At 40.4% G+C, this 15,954-nt stretch overlaps 1 protein-coding gene across 2 annotated transcripts; it reads left to right on the plus strand.

Annotated features, from left to right (window-relative positions):
- The first annotated feature begins 206 nt into the window (after positions 1-206).
- Positions 207-15,839, plus strand: SEC61A2 (Sec61 translocon alpha 2 subunit). Of its 2 annotated transcripts, none has more exons than XM_046942700.1 (12): positions 207-577; positions 2,045-2,112; positions 5,886-5,951; positions 7,635-7,713; positions 9,638-9,769; positions 9,918-10,027; positions 10,619-10,772; positions 11,647-11,807; positions 13,150-13,347; positions 13,606-13,797; positions 13,951-14,027; positions 14,741-15,839. In XM_046942700.1, the coding sequence occupies exons 1-12, from the start codon at positions 262-264 to the stop codon at positions 14,925-14,927; spliced, it is 1,740 nt and encodes a 579-aa protein (XP_046798656.1). In that variant the 5' UTR covers positions 207-261; the 3' UTR covers positions 14,928-15,839. The 2 variants fall into 2 exon arrangements, with proteins under 2 accessions (XP_046798656.1, NP_001308549.1); NM_001321620.2 differs by having other exon boundaries at positions 207-268; positions 14,741-15,835.
- Positions 15,840-15,954: the final 115 nt, after the last annotated feature.

The following is a 15,954-nucleotide window of genomic DNA, read 5'->3' on the forward strand; positions in this document are numbered from 1 at the left end:
GTGATTTCAGCTGAGGGGAGCTATTGAATAAAACTGTTCGGAGCTATTGTGGCAACGTGTCGATTTAGCGGAATTCTCACGCAATCTCCCCAGTTCGGGGAGCGACCGCCCCAGGGCGCGGCGGGAGGCAGCGGGCAGAGGGGGCCGCAGCGACGCCTGCGCGGGCCCCTGCGCGCCGCGTCACGTGACGGCGGCGGAGGGAACGCGGTGGGGGAGGGGAGCGGCGCTGACAGCGGTGAGGCAGCGGCCGGCCCCGCCGCCATGGGCAGTGAGTACGGCAGCGCGGGCGACCGCGCCGAGGGGAGGACGCGGCCAGTAGGGGCGGTGGGGGAGCGGAGTGCGGTGAGGCTGTCGCCTCACGGCTTGGCGGGGGGTCGTGCCCCCCTTCTCACGCCCGAGGGTCGGACGTGGCGCCGGGCCGGCTCCTGCGGGGCACGGGGAGTCGTGCGAGGGGCGGTCAGTACGGGAGGAGTCGGGCCCGGCGGTGTGCGTGGGGATAAACGCGGCGTTTCCACACGCGGCGGCTTCAGCGCAGTGCGCGGCGCGGCGTCTCCGAAGGGAACCGCGGCTGATGGCTGTGAGGAGCCGCACGTAGCGGGCTGGGAGCGCTGCGTGAGGTTTGGCAGGGAAACCACCTGCCCGTGCTTCGGGTTATTGGGGTTTTCATAGCAAAGAGCTGAGACTGCTGAGCTGTGCTGCGTTTTTAACGGAGAAACTGCGAAGGGAGTTGTAGCAGAAGTGAAATCCCACAAACTTCGGTCGGAATACGTGTTGCAGCAATTTAAGGGTTCTAAAGATATTTCAGTGATTTTTGGGATAGATAGATAGATAAGGCCTTTTAGCTCCTAGGTAGGTGCGTTGTGATGTCGGCATCTGTCCATTGCTTCAGTGCTTGAGAGACACAGACCGGTACTGGGTCATGTATTTTTAGATGGGATATGATTTAGTTCAGTTCTGGTGATGTACCCACTGCACCTCTGCATCTCAGGTGATTCCGTCTGTGGAATAAAGGATGGGCCAATCTCTTGTAAATAAGTATTCTTTTCCACGTTTCCAGGCTTGAAAAGTGGGATCCTACTGAGTTGTAACAAGGCCACGTGCAAGCTGCTGCATTTGGGTCGGGGCAGTTCCAGTCATGGGTACGGACTGGAAGAAGAACTGATTGAGAGCAGCTCTGTGGAGATGGGCTTGGGGTTCGGGTGGATGAAAAGGTGGACGTGAGCCAGCTGTGTGCTCTTGCAGCCCAGAAGGCCAACTGTGTCCTGGGCTGCAGCAGAAGAGAGGTGGCAGCAGGGAGAGGGAGGGGATGTCCCCCCTCCTCTGCTCTGCCCTTGTGAGGCCCCACCTGCAGTACTGCATCCAGGTCTGGAGCTCAGGAAAGACGTGGAGCTTTTGGAGCAGGTCCGTAGAAGGGGGACGAAGATGTTCAGAGGGCTGGAGTGCCTCTCCTGTGAAGAATGGCTGAGGAAGCTTCGGTTGTTCTACTTGGAGAAGGCTCAGGGGAGACCTGGTAGCCTTCTGGTACATAAAGGGAGCTTGTAAGCAGAAGGGAGATCAACTTTTTATATGGTCTGGTAGTGATAGGACTAAGGGGAGTGGTTTTAATCTAAAAGAGGAGAGATTTAGTTTAGATGTTGGTGGAATTTTATCACTCAGAGCTGAGGCACTGGCACATGCTGCCCAAAAAGGTTGTGGATGTCCCATCCCTGGAGGTGTGTAGGGCCGGGCTGGATGGGGCCCAAGGCAGCCTAATCTGGTGGGTGGCAGCCCTGCCTGTGGCAGGGGGTTGGAACTGAATGGTCTTTGAGGTCCCTTCCAAACTAAGTCATTTATGATTCATGTTCATTTTTCACTTGCTTCAAGAAATAGGCATTACTTCTCACATGTTCAGTTAGTGAGTGCTGATGAAGTAATTCACCTGTAGTGTTCTTGCACTTTATTTTTTTCCTTAAAAGTTATATGAAGCATGAAGTTTTATAAATAATACCAGTTCATTAAAATATTTTCCTCTTACTCTTTTTTTGTTCATTTTTTTCTTCAACAGTTAAATTTTTAGAAGTTATTAAGCCATTCTGTGCAGTTTTACCTGAAATCCAGAAGCCAGAAAGAAAGGTGAGTGCCACATTGTGTTTCCACTTTAATTTGTTCTCAGATAAGAGAATGCGTTCAACTCCACGCCACAATACAAATGCAGATAGTGGGCCCTAAGGTAGGGCATATCCTTTGGAAGAAAGGAAATCCACATTAAGGTAAAAGATTATCATCATAATAAATTCTTTACAGCCTTCTGATAGATCAAATTCTTTCATACGCTGACGATGCTAACTCATTTTGTTTTTTAAATGTCTCATCTCTAGACTAACTTCACTGTATTCAGTTCCCTACAACTGCATCTATTTTAACATACTAGAACAGAATTTTCAGGCATTTTTTCCTGTGGATTTTTTTCCCTCAAAATATTTTCTCCTCCTACAGCCATTTTTCCACTTGATGAGGTGGGAAAGTGATTTGTGATAAAGTTCAAATAACCTACGAGCTGTGACACTTCTCTTTGTTCTGAGACCAATGAAATGAGTTCATTTACATCTAATCTATCCCGTTAGGCCTAGAACCCATTTCTCTGCCTGTTTTCTAGATCAGAATTAGCTAATTGCTGTAGATAGGAAGAGACTTCCTTGTAAAAATAAATAAATAAAAATATCAGTAATGAAAATAAGCTTTTTTACTAATACTCAAGCAATCACATATCACCTAGGTGACAAAGGTTCTAATTAGGAGTGGCAAATTTATGGAATTTTCATGCCAGCCACACCAGAAAATATTAGATGAGAGGCAAATATTGATTTCTACTGTTAGAAGGAAATGCATAGCTGTGAGCATGATACCATCCTGGAGAATATTCTCGTGCTGCTGAGGACTGGATGCAGAGATGGTTTTTCTGGTAGCCACATGCTGGCTTGAATGGAAAAAGTATGGTAAAAACTGCTGATTGTCCCCCCCTGGGATTTATTTCTAAGAAGGCTGATCCCTTGGCTCTTTGCCTTCTCTGCCATTCCAAGCTGATTCCCAGTGTCTTTCTCTCTTGGGACACATCTTCAGACAAGTGATACCAATCAGACAAAGGCCTCTTTAGTCTCCAGAGCTAGAGCTTGTGCTCAGATCAGGATGCACCTGATTGAGTGGAAGATAACCCTGTGTTTCTGCATCTTTCAACTTCAGTGCAATCTTTTCATGCTTGTTTATGGCATATTTTTGATGAGTTTGTTGCATCCATCTGTCCTATTTCTTCTAGCGAAGTGGAGTCGATGAGAAAGCTAAGACAAATCTACAGATATTGAGGTTTCTGTAAAGCTCAGCAACAGCTGTGATTTTTCTCTTGCTTTCTTCCTCTCTCTGAGGAAGGAAAAGGTAGGGAGAGAGTCAGTCTTGGTTTGTCAGTGTCCTCCATCAGCTGGTGAAGGATGCCCAGAGCAGTTCTTGTCCTTGCTACTTGGGTCGCTTTGTCTCTTTCACTATCTAGGTCACTGGCTAAGCAATGATAGTCTGTTGCCAGCTTTGTACAAATTTGAAGTGAAGGATATACTTGGGAATGTCCTTCCTAGACTGAAGAGTCTTTTGACCATTTTACATAATGTTTCTTGCTTGTGTATAGTCTATCAAGTGACTTAGGTCATTCTGTTTAACAACAAGTCTTTTTTTATTTATTGTTTTCTTACAAGCTGTTGCTGGCAGGCATCATTAGTAATTATTTTAGTGGGCTGGTTAAGGCTGGGACAAGAAACAAAGATAACAAAATAGAAAAAAAACCTCTAAACTTAATGTTCTGTGATTGTTGATTGTTCAGAGAACACAAAGTTTTCATTTAGGTGGGCTCTCACTGAGCCTTTTCCCATTATTTTTGATGAAGGTGGTGGGCTTTTTCTGTCACTAGGGCCTGTTGCTTTTGTCATTTGGCGATGTTGGTTGACAGAAGCAAGTGCTGCTTTTTTGTAGTTATGTTTGTTCACGCTACACGCACGGATTTCTCAGATACTTCACAGACATGAAGTAGAACACAGTGTTCGGAACACCAGGATGATGGGGCTCATGTCCATTTATTTTCACAAGCTGTAAGTGAGAAAAATACCAAAAGAAGAAAATGTCCAGTTGGATCTGATCAGATGGTGAAATGTACTCTTTTTGTGCTTGTTATCTTTTGTGGCTGGAGTATTTTGGTACCAGTTGGTATTTTGCTGTTCTTGGCATATGGATTCAAATGCCTCCTTTTTCTTTTCTCTTTTTTTACTTCTTTGAATCACAGAGACTGTTCCTTGCGAACTAGGTGTGATTTGGGTGTTGCAGGATTGCTCTAATGCTCACCTTCACTTTAGTTGAATTGAGAGCCAGGGTAGTTGAGGAGGCTGACACCCCAGAAGCTAACATTAAGCTTTGGGCTGCAGAAACAGTTCTGTTCAACATTTTTCTTTTTTGAAGTTTGTACTTTAAATCTGAACAATGAAATTGAAAGAGTGCTTGGCAAAGTGGGTCAGCACTTCATAAAATCTAACACAAGACACTGGATTTATTTGCTGCTGTCACTACTTTTCTTTTTTTAACTTTGTACTGCATGTATTTTTAGCATCTGGCCTCTTTTAGAAGTGAGTCTATCAGTAAATACATTAAATTACTGGAACTACTTTGCCTCATATTAAGTGTATGCTTTCACTTAGAAAATTGCAGACTAATTCTGAATTCCTTTTGTCTGGGAGAGTTGTCCTGCTGCCTCAGTTTACAGATTCTTGTTTCTGGGTGTTCAGAGCCTATAAAACTAGCCACTAACCTTTTCTCTTGTTACTTCTCTACAGGCAGCATCCGTGATTGGAAGCAGAAATGTATTACTTACACTGTACCTGTTTTGTGTGTCAGTTCATGTCTCATTTTAGTAGTTGCTGTGCTCTTGTCTGCAGTGAACACACTTATCCCAGTGTTTACAGTCCATGGAGGAGAGGTGGGAACTTGAACGTGGCACTGCAACAGAGCTCTCTCTTGGTCTCTTCAAGTGCTTTCTGTCTCAGGCTTTGAGTAGTTCTCTGTTTCAAATTTAAACCTCGTGATTCTTCTTCTGTGGCACTAGTTACAGCATTCTGCCTCAAATCATGGACTCATAGAATCATAGAGTGGTTTGCACGTTGTGACCATGGGAATCTCTTAATATACTACTGACTGATGACCATTGATGTCAATCTTTTCAAAGTAATACCTGATGTACATCGATAGAAATGCTTTGGAGGGGAAAAAGGCCTTTAAAATTTCTAGTCTGTGTCCATTAAGATAATGGTGAATTTAAGCTTCCTGTAACAACTTTTGAAGATCTTCATTCTCGCTGCTCTGATTTCTAATCCAAAACTCATGGTTCTTCTGTTTTTTAATCACTTGCCTTCAGCAGTTAGATCTCTAAAAACTTTATAGCACTTGAGTAACTTTCAGCCTTACGAAATAGTGCTGTCAATCTGTTGAAGCCAAGAGATAAAATCACAGCATAGAGGTTTTTTGCATTAGTCTTTCATGTTTGTTCTGATATGTCCACATTTAGCCATGCTGTTGTTTTTTGGTAAATATTCACTGTGTTAGAATACTATATATAAAACATGTTCTACTCTCTGAATGTCAGGCACACTGCCAGATCCCATATAAGCTGTCTTTAGACAGCATAGAAGCCCATGGCTGTCACTCTAAAAAAAATCTTAAATCATATTAAAAATAATTTCTGATGAGAAATGTTGCCGTTTGGCTCAGTATCTTCACGTTTAGTCCCAAATAATACAGCATCTAGCACTAGTGTGAAGTAGAGTGAGAATACCAAATGCAATTAACTCAATAATATCTATCTATAATTGGTTCTGTAGATCCAGTTCAGAGAGAAGGTACTATGGACAGCTATCACTCTCTTCATTTTCTTAGTATGCTGTCAGGTACGTATCGATATATTCTGTGTTTCAGAAAGGGTGTGTTTCTGTATGTAAAATGCTAAAAGTGTGAGAAGTTCTCATTTCCTGTTGATCTGCTTTCAGTTTTGTGTTTTAATCGTTAATGAATGAACACTGTATCTAAAATAGTCTTTATTATTCATGTATATGTTTTCAGAAATGAATACACTGTTGTTATGAGATGTCCTATGCAATAGTGATACTGACTGCAGGATAAACAGCAAAGCAAATAATTCATTGAGTAGCCTAAGCAAGCCAAGCAGTTTTATGCATTCTTTACCCTCTGTTTATAGCTAAATTTAAACTTGAGCAGTAATGAGTTTGAACAGAAATGACTATTTTTATCTGATCTCTCTTGAACAAGATAAAAAATTGCAAAGGCTGTGGGAAAATGTTTGTCCTGAGGTGTTTAAGTTCACATTTAGAATGTTTTTTTTTTAATATATTGATGAAGATAGTAGCCCTCCACCCAAGGTCCTTGTAAACATTTACACAGTCTTTAATACTCGTAGTTGCAGGAGTTCCTGGAAACCCTAGAAACTAGGGTTATAAACACATAGTATTGTTTGAATGTTTAGATACTGCAGAAAATGAAAATCCGTGCATTACTGTATTTATTTTAGCACTTTTAGGCCTTCCAGGTCCTTTAAAATGAATGAGATGTCTTCAACTTTAGGCATTTTATGTTCTATTTTATTTATTTACTGACTTGAACTTACCCATTGCAGTCAGATTCTGTAGCAGCAGTCTAATAGTTTGTATGTTTACAACCCTGAAGGGCTGTTTAAAAAGCCCAAACCTATCCCACAGCAGAGGATGTGGGAATGATACCAGAGATAGAAGAGTCTGGATTTTATTTGTGTTTCTTAGCTGCTAGATATATGCATAATTAAGAATTTGAATCTGTACAAAAGATGATAGTAGCTGATTGGAAATAGTGTGGAGTTTTCAGGAAATAATCTAAAAGACTGCCTGGGCCTTCTTTTGTGACTGAGTTTTAAAGAACTCAAAATCCTTCAGTACTGACATATGGAAAATTGATGTCTTTTTTCAATATAAACTTGGCGAACTTTTGCAGTTCCATATAGGACACTTTAAAACACATTCCCAGCTGTAGAATTTGAGTATTTAAACTTGATGGAGGAAAATATTTATGTTGGAATTTATACTTCATCTTTAATTTGTTCTGCAAAGGAATTTTGTGTAGGGCTGTTCAAAATCAAAACAAAACAACCCTGCTTTCTTACCTCTTCTCAAAGATGTTTGGCTACAATTTGTTCTACTGCAAAAAATGTGGTGAAATATGTACTGGAATATCACGTATTTCATGTATTTCATAAGCAGTGGAATATCATGGTCGGGGTGCTCTATTCTCTTAATCATTTTTGGTATCTGACCTATTTATTTTGTGTTTCTTTCCTTGGATATTTTTCCAGGGCTGAGGTACTCTATGACTGCTTATGACAGCCATTTACACCTTCATCTGTAGTAATCTGGCTAGTGCTAGTCATTTAACACTGTTGTGTGGTCTGGTTCAATATAAAAACAGAAGATGGTTGGAATACATTATACCGAACAGTATAGCAATTGAATCATTATGAGTTAAGGTTCTTAGATTAATGTAAGCACTCTTCATGTATCTGTTTATATTGCTCTGTGCTTTGGCAGATACCTTTGTTTGGAATCATGTCATCAGATTCAGCAGATCCTTTCTACTGGATGCGAGTCATTCTTGCATCAAACAGAGGTTAGTAAATTATTTCTTTTTATCAGCATAGACGGACTGTGAGGAAAAATGATTGGGTGTTAAGTTTCATAAAACCCAGATGTTGTGTTGAAACACTGTAATTGAATGATACCTGAGACGTATTTCGTCTTAGGATTGGAGCTGCCTTTGACATGCAAATGAGATTCATCTTGATTCTCAACTTCCAGGATGGTTCTGTATCCAACTGTAAAGCAATCTTTCTGATAATATATGAAACATTGGGTCTTTTCTCCTCTTAGTTATGGAGGAAAATACTTTGTGTGTGTGTGTGTGTGTGTAAGTCGGTTATACCTCGTAACACTTCTGCAGCATTACAGGTAACGGTGCAGGTTGGAAAGCTAAGGGCAGAAATGATTAAGCTTACCTTGTACCAAAGCCAAAGTAATTTACCATAGAAAAGACAAATGGGGCCCAAAATAATGTATAAAAGTACTAAACTAATGCTGGAAGTCAAGAGCTTAAGATCCATGACTTGTCACACGTGACTCTAAGTAAGGTCACTGACCTCGTCTGTACTTTGGAAAAGTGGATGGAAGGGAGAGAAGCAGTGGGACCTTGTGACATGAAGGAATTATTTAGGAAAGGCAAATGTTGTCCAAGCAGTGAAGATAATTAGATATTACATTACACCAAGTAGTGGCACAAGTTGCCAGCAGCAGTTTCTGAGCAAATTCCTAATGTGTGTGCAGGAAAAGGGAAATAAAGCATGATACTTCCTGCAGAGGAGGAGTCCCTTTGAATTGAATGTGAGGGTAGATAAACTTCTTGTCTGATGATCCATTATATACCGCTTCTACTTCCTTTGACCTTTCACATGGCCTTATAGGCCATGCTTCCCCTGTCACTGATTCTTCTTGACGCTTTGCCACTCTCTAGTGGCTAAATACTATTTTCTTAATGATATTCATTGTCATTTTAGGATGGAACACTGCTGTGCTACAGGTGAGAGCAGAATTGCTCTTAAGTTTGCAGAGTTCTAAGGAATTGTGCGCTGATTCTCATTTTTCTCTCTCTGATGAGTATTGTGACAATGTCAGGATAAAATGCATTTATGAGTGAATTTAATTGCTTTGGGTAAATTCAGTTGTGCTCTCGTACCACTTTGTAATATAATTCAAACAGATATCAGTAGTTAAACAACATCTTGCACAAAATATATTTGCGTTAGAGTATGTGGTGGTAGTTCTGTTGTTGCACTCTGAGAGCATAAGTGGAGTGCTTGATGCCCATTATTATGCTGGATGAAGAGGCTGGGGGGGAAAAAAAGGCAGGTTTTCTGGAATGTGAACCTATGTGCTGCAGAAATAGTGTTTTATGAAGTTGTATCTCATTGTTTGAGTTGTATGCATTTGAAAGCTGATAGCTTGATGACACTGTGTCAACAGGTGAGATGGAAGAGTAGAGCATCTTAATAATGTGTTTGTTTCATGAAATTCTACACTTCAGTGCTCTCATCTATAGAGTTTGTGATTTTGAGATGGATGTTATCAAGCACTGTGGGTCTGCAGCATCTTGTGGTCTTCACAATTAAACTTTAGGAAATGTGGGAGTTGAAGCTGTAGAAGATGCTTCTGGTAGAGGTTTCTTGGTATGATATGCCAAAAAGCTGACTATATAAAGCACTGAGGTTCTATGTGTGCTCACCCGCAGTGTTCACATCGTTTCACAAAGACACATAAAGTGAAAAGCCACATAGATTTGCCTTCCATATCACAGATTTTTACACAGCACTCTTCTGTGAGCTGATAATGGTCTTTGTTGAGAGTATGCCTGTACTGAAATATACATTTGAAGGTTTATGCAGAATGTTCTTTAGCTGAAATCTTTCAACAGGCGTGATATCCTCAGCATATAATCCTTTAGGAGAGATGCTTTAATTGCAGTTGTGTTTTCTCCCTGCTAGGTACATTGATGGAATTGGGTATCTCTCCCATTGTGACATCTGGTTTGATCATGCAGCTGCTAGCTGGAGCAAAGATCATTGAAGTTGGTGATACGCCGAAAGACAGAGCCTTGTTCAATGGAGCTCAGAAATGTAAGCACTGTTCTGATTCATGTTATTGAACATAGTTTTATTCATGGGAAACCAGTCTACTTTAGAGATATGGAGTGTGAATTTCTTTGATAGGTGAATTCAGGAAATTTTTCATTTTATAAAGGATTTGCTTCTTGTCCTGTTGCAGTATTTGGGATGATTATTACCATTGGGCAAGCCATTGTCTATGTTATGACTGGAATGTATGGAGATCCTGCTGAAATGGGTGCTGGCATTTGTCTTCTCATTATAATTCAGGTTTGTAGTGAGCTATTCCTTGTGTAATTAAAACTGGCTAGATGTAGCATGGCTGGAAGGAAAAATCTTTCTGTGTCTGGTTGCCTTTTAATTTATTTTAGTACTGTAAAGCATCATCCTTCGTATCTGTCTACATATGAGAAATTCTAAATCTTCCATAAAGGAGGAGAAAGTTGGGATAATTAATGTCATAAATATTTCAGACAGGGAGTAGCTGCTCCATTTCAAATATGGGAATTTTGCAAGCAATAGATGCTGTCCTCTGTGGTACCGAACATCTCCCTAAAGGCTATAGATTCAGCTTTGAGATGTTATCCTGGAGAACAAATCAGTAAATGCACAAATGTAAACACTTAGGAGAAAAAAAAAAAAGCTTACTGTGTAATCTGTTTGCTTGCATCAGTGTTGAAGAGTCACAGTATTGCCAGGTGTGATGTGCGTGTGAGGGGGCAGAAATCTGTATGAATGATACTTGAATGAAAAACTTAATGATCTCTCTCCAACATGATGACAATACTGAAACGAGATTAATATGCAATTCTGGACTTGATTTATTCTTGTTTCTGCTCAGTTCTGTTTCTTTTCCCACAGCTGTTTGTTGCTGGCTTGATTGTGCTGCTGTTAGATGAGTTGCTACAGAAAGGTTATGGGTTGGGATCTGGTATTTCCCTCTTTATTGCTACCAATATATGTGAAACCATTGTCTGGAAGGCTTTTAGTCCCACTACCATCAACACTGGCAGAGGTACCTGTGCTATTACAATTAGTTATAATGTGTTTCTGTGGATGTATACTATATGTACACTCAATCAGGTGTGTATCAGATGGATTTTGAAAAGATGTTTTAATGTGTGACGGTTAGCTTCGAAAATCCATTGTCTAACATTGAAGATGGAAGCGTTGTTTAACTCACACGAAGATAAATTACCTGCATGTTTGCTTTTGTTGATGTGAATTGCAGTAGCTAAAATGGGAGCTACAGCCCCTTGATGGAAAACTTCTGATTTCCAAACTGAAATAGCCTTGTTTTGGCATACCTTGGTCTGTGGAAATAGGGGTGTTTAAATTCTGTTTGTTTGGGGAGTTGTTTATGACCCAACTGTTTTTGTGGCTGTAGGTTACTATTACGGTTGGAGCTTCCCAGTTACTTTAAGATTGTTTGATTCTTCAGGGACTGCCATTCCTCAGCCAACGTTTGGTTGTGTTGAGACTGTAAATACCAAGTTAAGATGCACGCTGTGTTTGCATCCTGTAGTTAACTTGTTTAATGCATGTATTTGGAATCCTAAGCCAGGGTTTTAGTTAGCTCTCATCGTTACCAGACTACGAGTTTTCTGCCTGGTGTGGTTTATTATGACTTATTTGAAGTTATTTTTCTCCTCTTTAGTTTTTTTTTTTTTCTTCCTTCTGATCTTCCTCTTACCCCTAGAAAAGACTCTCACTCTGTGAGTTAAGGCAGCACACTGTGGTGATACATCTGTAACAGGACGGGTGTTGTGTTGCATCTTATTTTATACCTGTCACTTTGAAAAAATCCTGAAGAAAAATGTGATGGTCTTTTTTAAACTCTGTTATTAATTGCCAGTTTCAAGTTTCTTCTACTGTTCTGCTTTCTCCAGGAACGGAGTTTGAAGGTGCTGTGATTGCGTTGTTTCATCTTCTGGCTACACGAACCGACAAAGTCCGCGCCTTGCGGGAGGCTTTTTACCGACAGAATTTGCCCAATCTCATGAATTTGATTGCTACAGTATTTGTATTTGCTGTAGTCATCTATTTTCAGGTAAAATGAGAGATTTCTCTTAGTAACTCTGAAACTGCATTGGTAGAAGTGCATGGACTCTTGGTAGCGTGGTCACTGCAAAAAGAAATTGGCGGCGTAGAATAAATGAAGTATCTTGAGATCTTCATCTCAACTCTTTACAAGGGTAGATAATGGCAGGACGAGGGGAAATGGTTTTAAGTTGAAGGAGGGAAGATTTAGGTTGGATGTCGGGGAAGTTCTTTACTATGAGAGTGGTGAGGTGCTGGAACAGGCTGTCCAGAGAGGTTGTGGATGCCCCATCCCTAGAGGTGTTCAAAGCCAGGGCCCTGAGCTGCCTGGTCTAGTACTAAATGTGGAGGTTGGTGGCCCTATCTGTGGCAGGTGGGTTGGAGCTTCATGATCCTTGAGGTCCCTTCCAATCCAGGCTATTCTATGATTCTGAGTAAGGAGCGCTTTTAATTTGAATAGTGTTTCTTCAGTAACGTACCCCTATGACAGTGCAGCTGCTAAATGTTATGAACACACATACTTGTACTCAGGCAGTGATGTCAGCTCACTTTCCACTAAATGCCATACACACTTTTTAAGTATTTTTTCTAAAAATGGATTATGAAACTGCTATGGTTCTATTATACAATTAATATACTTTATATTCATAGTTGAGTTTAAAAAGAGAGTACTGCTTTTGAACAGAGCTGAAGAACGTTGCTTCTTTGGGGCGTGTGTAATACAGATTTGTTCTAGAAAGCAAGAGAGTGTAATTAATGTGTGGCTTATTGTTACCCTTCCCCCCCTTGATTTTTCTTTAGATCCTTAGCTAGCGTTTGTCTTTAAACCTGAGTATTTCCTAAAATGGACATTAAAGGAGATCTGCACATTGGTCTGTATTGTTTTGTTTATGTATCTAACCATGCATCTTTAAAGCTGTTCAGACTGAGTGGCAGCAAAAAAACCTTGAATTCTCTGGTTTTCAAATTTCTTGGGCCTGCTTATGTAGGAGCCTGTCCTGAAAAGCAGGACTTAGAAACACGGGGTCTGCTGATACTTGTCAGTTAAGTTAAAAGCCATTACATAGTTTTATCAAACCAAATGTTATAAAGTAATTGTATTTTAGAGAACTGTTACTTACCAGCGTTCTCTCTTATTTGCTATAGAAAGAATGTAAAACATCCAAGCGGTAACACTTACAAATCCTTAAACTCTGTAGTTCAGCCTGTAGCGAGAAGCCTTGGGGCTTTACTGTCCCAGACTTCGCAATCCTTGTTTATCTAGCAAATATCCTCAGGAATAACTTGTAGACATGCTAGGAAGAATTTCTTTCTCAGAAATAAATTTGGTGTATTTGTGTTCTTTCTTGTAGGGCTTTCGTGTTGATTTGCCTATCAAGTCTGCACGATACCGAGGACAGTACAGCAGCTATCCGATCAAACTCTTCTATACCTCCAACATTCCCATCATTCTGCAGTCTGCCTTAGTTTCAAACCTCTATGTTATTTCCCAGATGTTGTCTGTTCGTTTTAGTGGCAACTTCTTGGTGAACTTATTAGGACAGTGGGCAGTAAGTATCTTAATCACCTTATTAAAGTGTATATATTATGAAGTGTATATATATATTAAACATATATAAGATATATATGTTACTTTATTGTGAAACTTGAACATTTAACCAGCAGAAGGCTGGAATACTTAATTTCTAACAATTGTATGGAAAAGTGGTTTTTGGAATGTTGATGAGGATTTCCTCTGTAAATGCAGGATAAGAATGTGAGAGGTCTGTGAGAAACACCTAATTGTCTGTCTTCTTCCCCTTCTGTAGGATGTGAGTGGCGGTGGCCCTGCTCGTTCTTACCCTGTTGGTGGTCTGTGCTACTACTTGTCCCCTCCAGAATCCATGGGTGCAATATTTGAGGATCCTGTCCATGTAATAGTTTATATAATTTTTATGTTGGGATCCTGCGCTTTTTTCTCAAAGACTTGGATTGAAGTGTCTGGTTCATCAGCAAAAGATGTAGGTGTTCTGATAAATGTGCCTAATGACTGTATTTTCAAACACTGCCTCTGATTTAGAACTGACTGATCCTTACTGATCAGTTATTACTGTGACTAAATATCAGATGACTGTGAAAAACTGCAGCAATTTCATCAAATTATGTTTCTGCAGGTTGCCAAGCAACTCAAAGAACAGCAAATGGTGATGAGAGGCCACAGGGATACTTCAATGGTTCATGAGCTTAACAGGTAAGAAAATGCTGACTTTCAGCAGTGCTGCACTACTGGGCAATTGAGAGCACTGGGAAGGTGTCAACAAGAACAAATGTTCTTGGGAAAATCAAGGGCTTACTTCTGCTATGAATGTCAAGATATTCTTCTCATTAAGCTGTCTTTCTCTGGAGTGCAAAAGATGCATATAGGATTAATGAAGAGATTAACTCACAGTGTCTTTTGCGTAAGCAGAATAACAAGGGAATTTAGGTTCAATCTCTTTGTTTTTAAAAGGAAGACACCATCACTTTTACAAGTGTCTGGTTTACCATTACTGAGCTAAAACAATGCTGCCAACGTGAGATTTTCTTCAGTCTGCAAAGCCTGAAGGTCTGCATTGCTAGGCAGATTTATGCCTCTGTATTTAAGCTAAATCAGTTAGTCTTAGTCTTGTGGAGGTTAAATAGCATGCATGTATTTAAAAAAAAATAATAATAAATTCTTATCTCATTAATCAAAATCTTTACCAGTGGTCAGTTGTTTATACAGCTTTTCCTATCAGTGAATATTTATTTTTAATTTCTGTGTTGTGCAAATGTGGTTTAGAAGCTTTTAAGAGTTAATGGTAGAGTTGCAGTAGCAGTGCTGAGCTTGTCTCTAAATATTCCAGCTGATTGTTTTAATAGTAGATGTACTGCTTGAACCCTTGTATGAAAATGCGTGATTATGAATGTATGTTTTGGTTCCAGGTATATCCCTACAGCAGCTGCGTTTGGTGGTTTGTGCATTGGTGCCCTTTCAGTTCTGGCTGACTTTCTAGGAGCCATTGGGTCGGGCACTGGCATTCTGCTTGCAGTCACCATTATTTATCAGTATTTTGAAATATTTGTAAAAGAACAGGCAGAAGTTGGAGGAGTAGGAGCATTATTTTTCTAGATGTCCAAATATTTCATGATTTGTGTGAAGGGGAAAGTATTTTGACAACATGAGTCATTTAGTCCAACAATGCTATTTTCTTTTTACTTGTTTTCAAGTGCTACATGTCCCATTGCTGTAATGGGCCTTGAGCAATGCCTGCGTGCAGCATCAGTACCAGCTGCCTTAAGAATAAAGTTTACATTATCTTGTTTGAGTATATCTAATGTTGCCTGTAATGCTGGAAACCAATTCATCTACCTTGCTGTTCAGACACTACAGTGAGATGGTAAAATGTATCAGTTTGGCGCTGGTAAACATTTTTGCACACGGCATAAAAATGTTAAATTTGTTTCCCTATCCTTAATAGGAAAAAAATAATCCGAGTTCAGAATGCCACGTGCCAGTATTCTTGAAAGAGTTTATTTGTAGCTTGTACTTTAATTTTTTTTATACTTTTTTAACTTGTATTTTGCCATCATTGAACTCGGCACTCCTTCCTCCTTGGTGGTGTCCCCACCCAGTCACGACCCCTTAGCTCCAAGGCTGGACAAGCAAACATTTTACCAGAGACTGATACCCATCTCACCTGTGAACTGGTTTTGTGGTGGATTTGCTGCATTGCAAGGACTGGGGCACATCAGTTTCTTGCCCTGGGCTTCCTGTGAGGCAGCATGGTACTGCTGTCATGCTGCCAAGCCAGCCTGGTAGTTTTGTTTTAAACATGTACTTGTGAAAACTGTGCCACTGAAACTTCATGTCCACTTTGCTTTTGTGAGTCTAAAGAACAAAGCCTGGTTCCTAAAGCAGTGTTCATAGAAGGGAAGGGGGGGAACGTGAAGTTCCTGGTGAAAATTTATTTATGTTGTTGCACTTTACAGTGGCAACGTAACAAGTGTAAACATTAGACAATAAACTTATTTAATTAAGCTCTCTACTGTGTCTTACCTGTGCAAGATCCATAATTCACATGCAGTAATTTCTCACACCCTCTGTTAGTGAGGTTGGTCTGGAAGGCTTCTCTCCTGTTTACCCTTTCTCTTGTAGT

Source organism: Gallus gallus, chromosome 1 (assembly GCF_016699485.2).
Source record: "Gallus gallus isolate bGalGal1 chromosome 1, bGalGal1.mat.broiler.GRCg7b, whole genome shotgun sequence".
In the NCBI taxonomy this organism is placed as follows: Eukaryota; Metazoa; Chordata; class Aves; order Galliformes; family Phasianidae; genus Gallus; species Gallus gallus.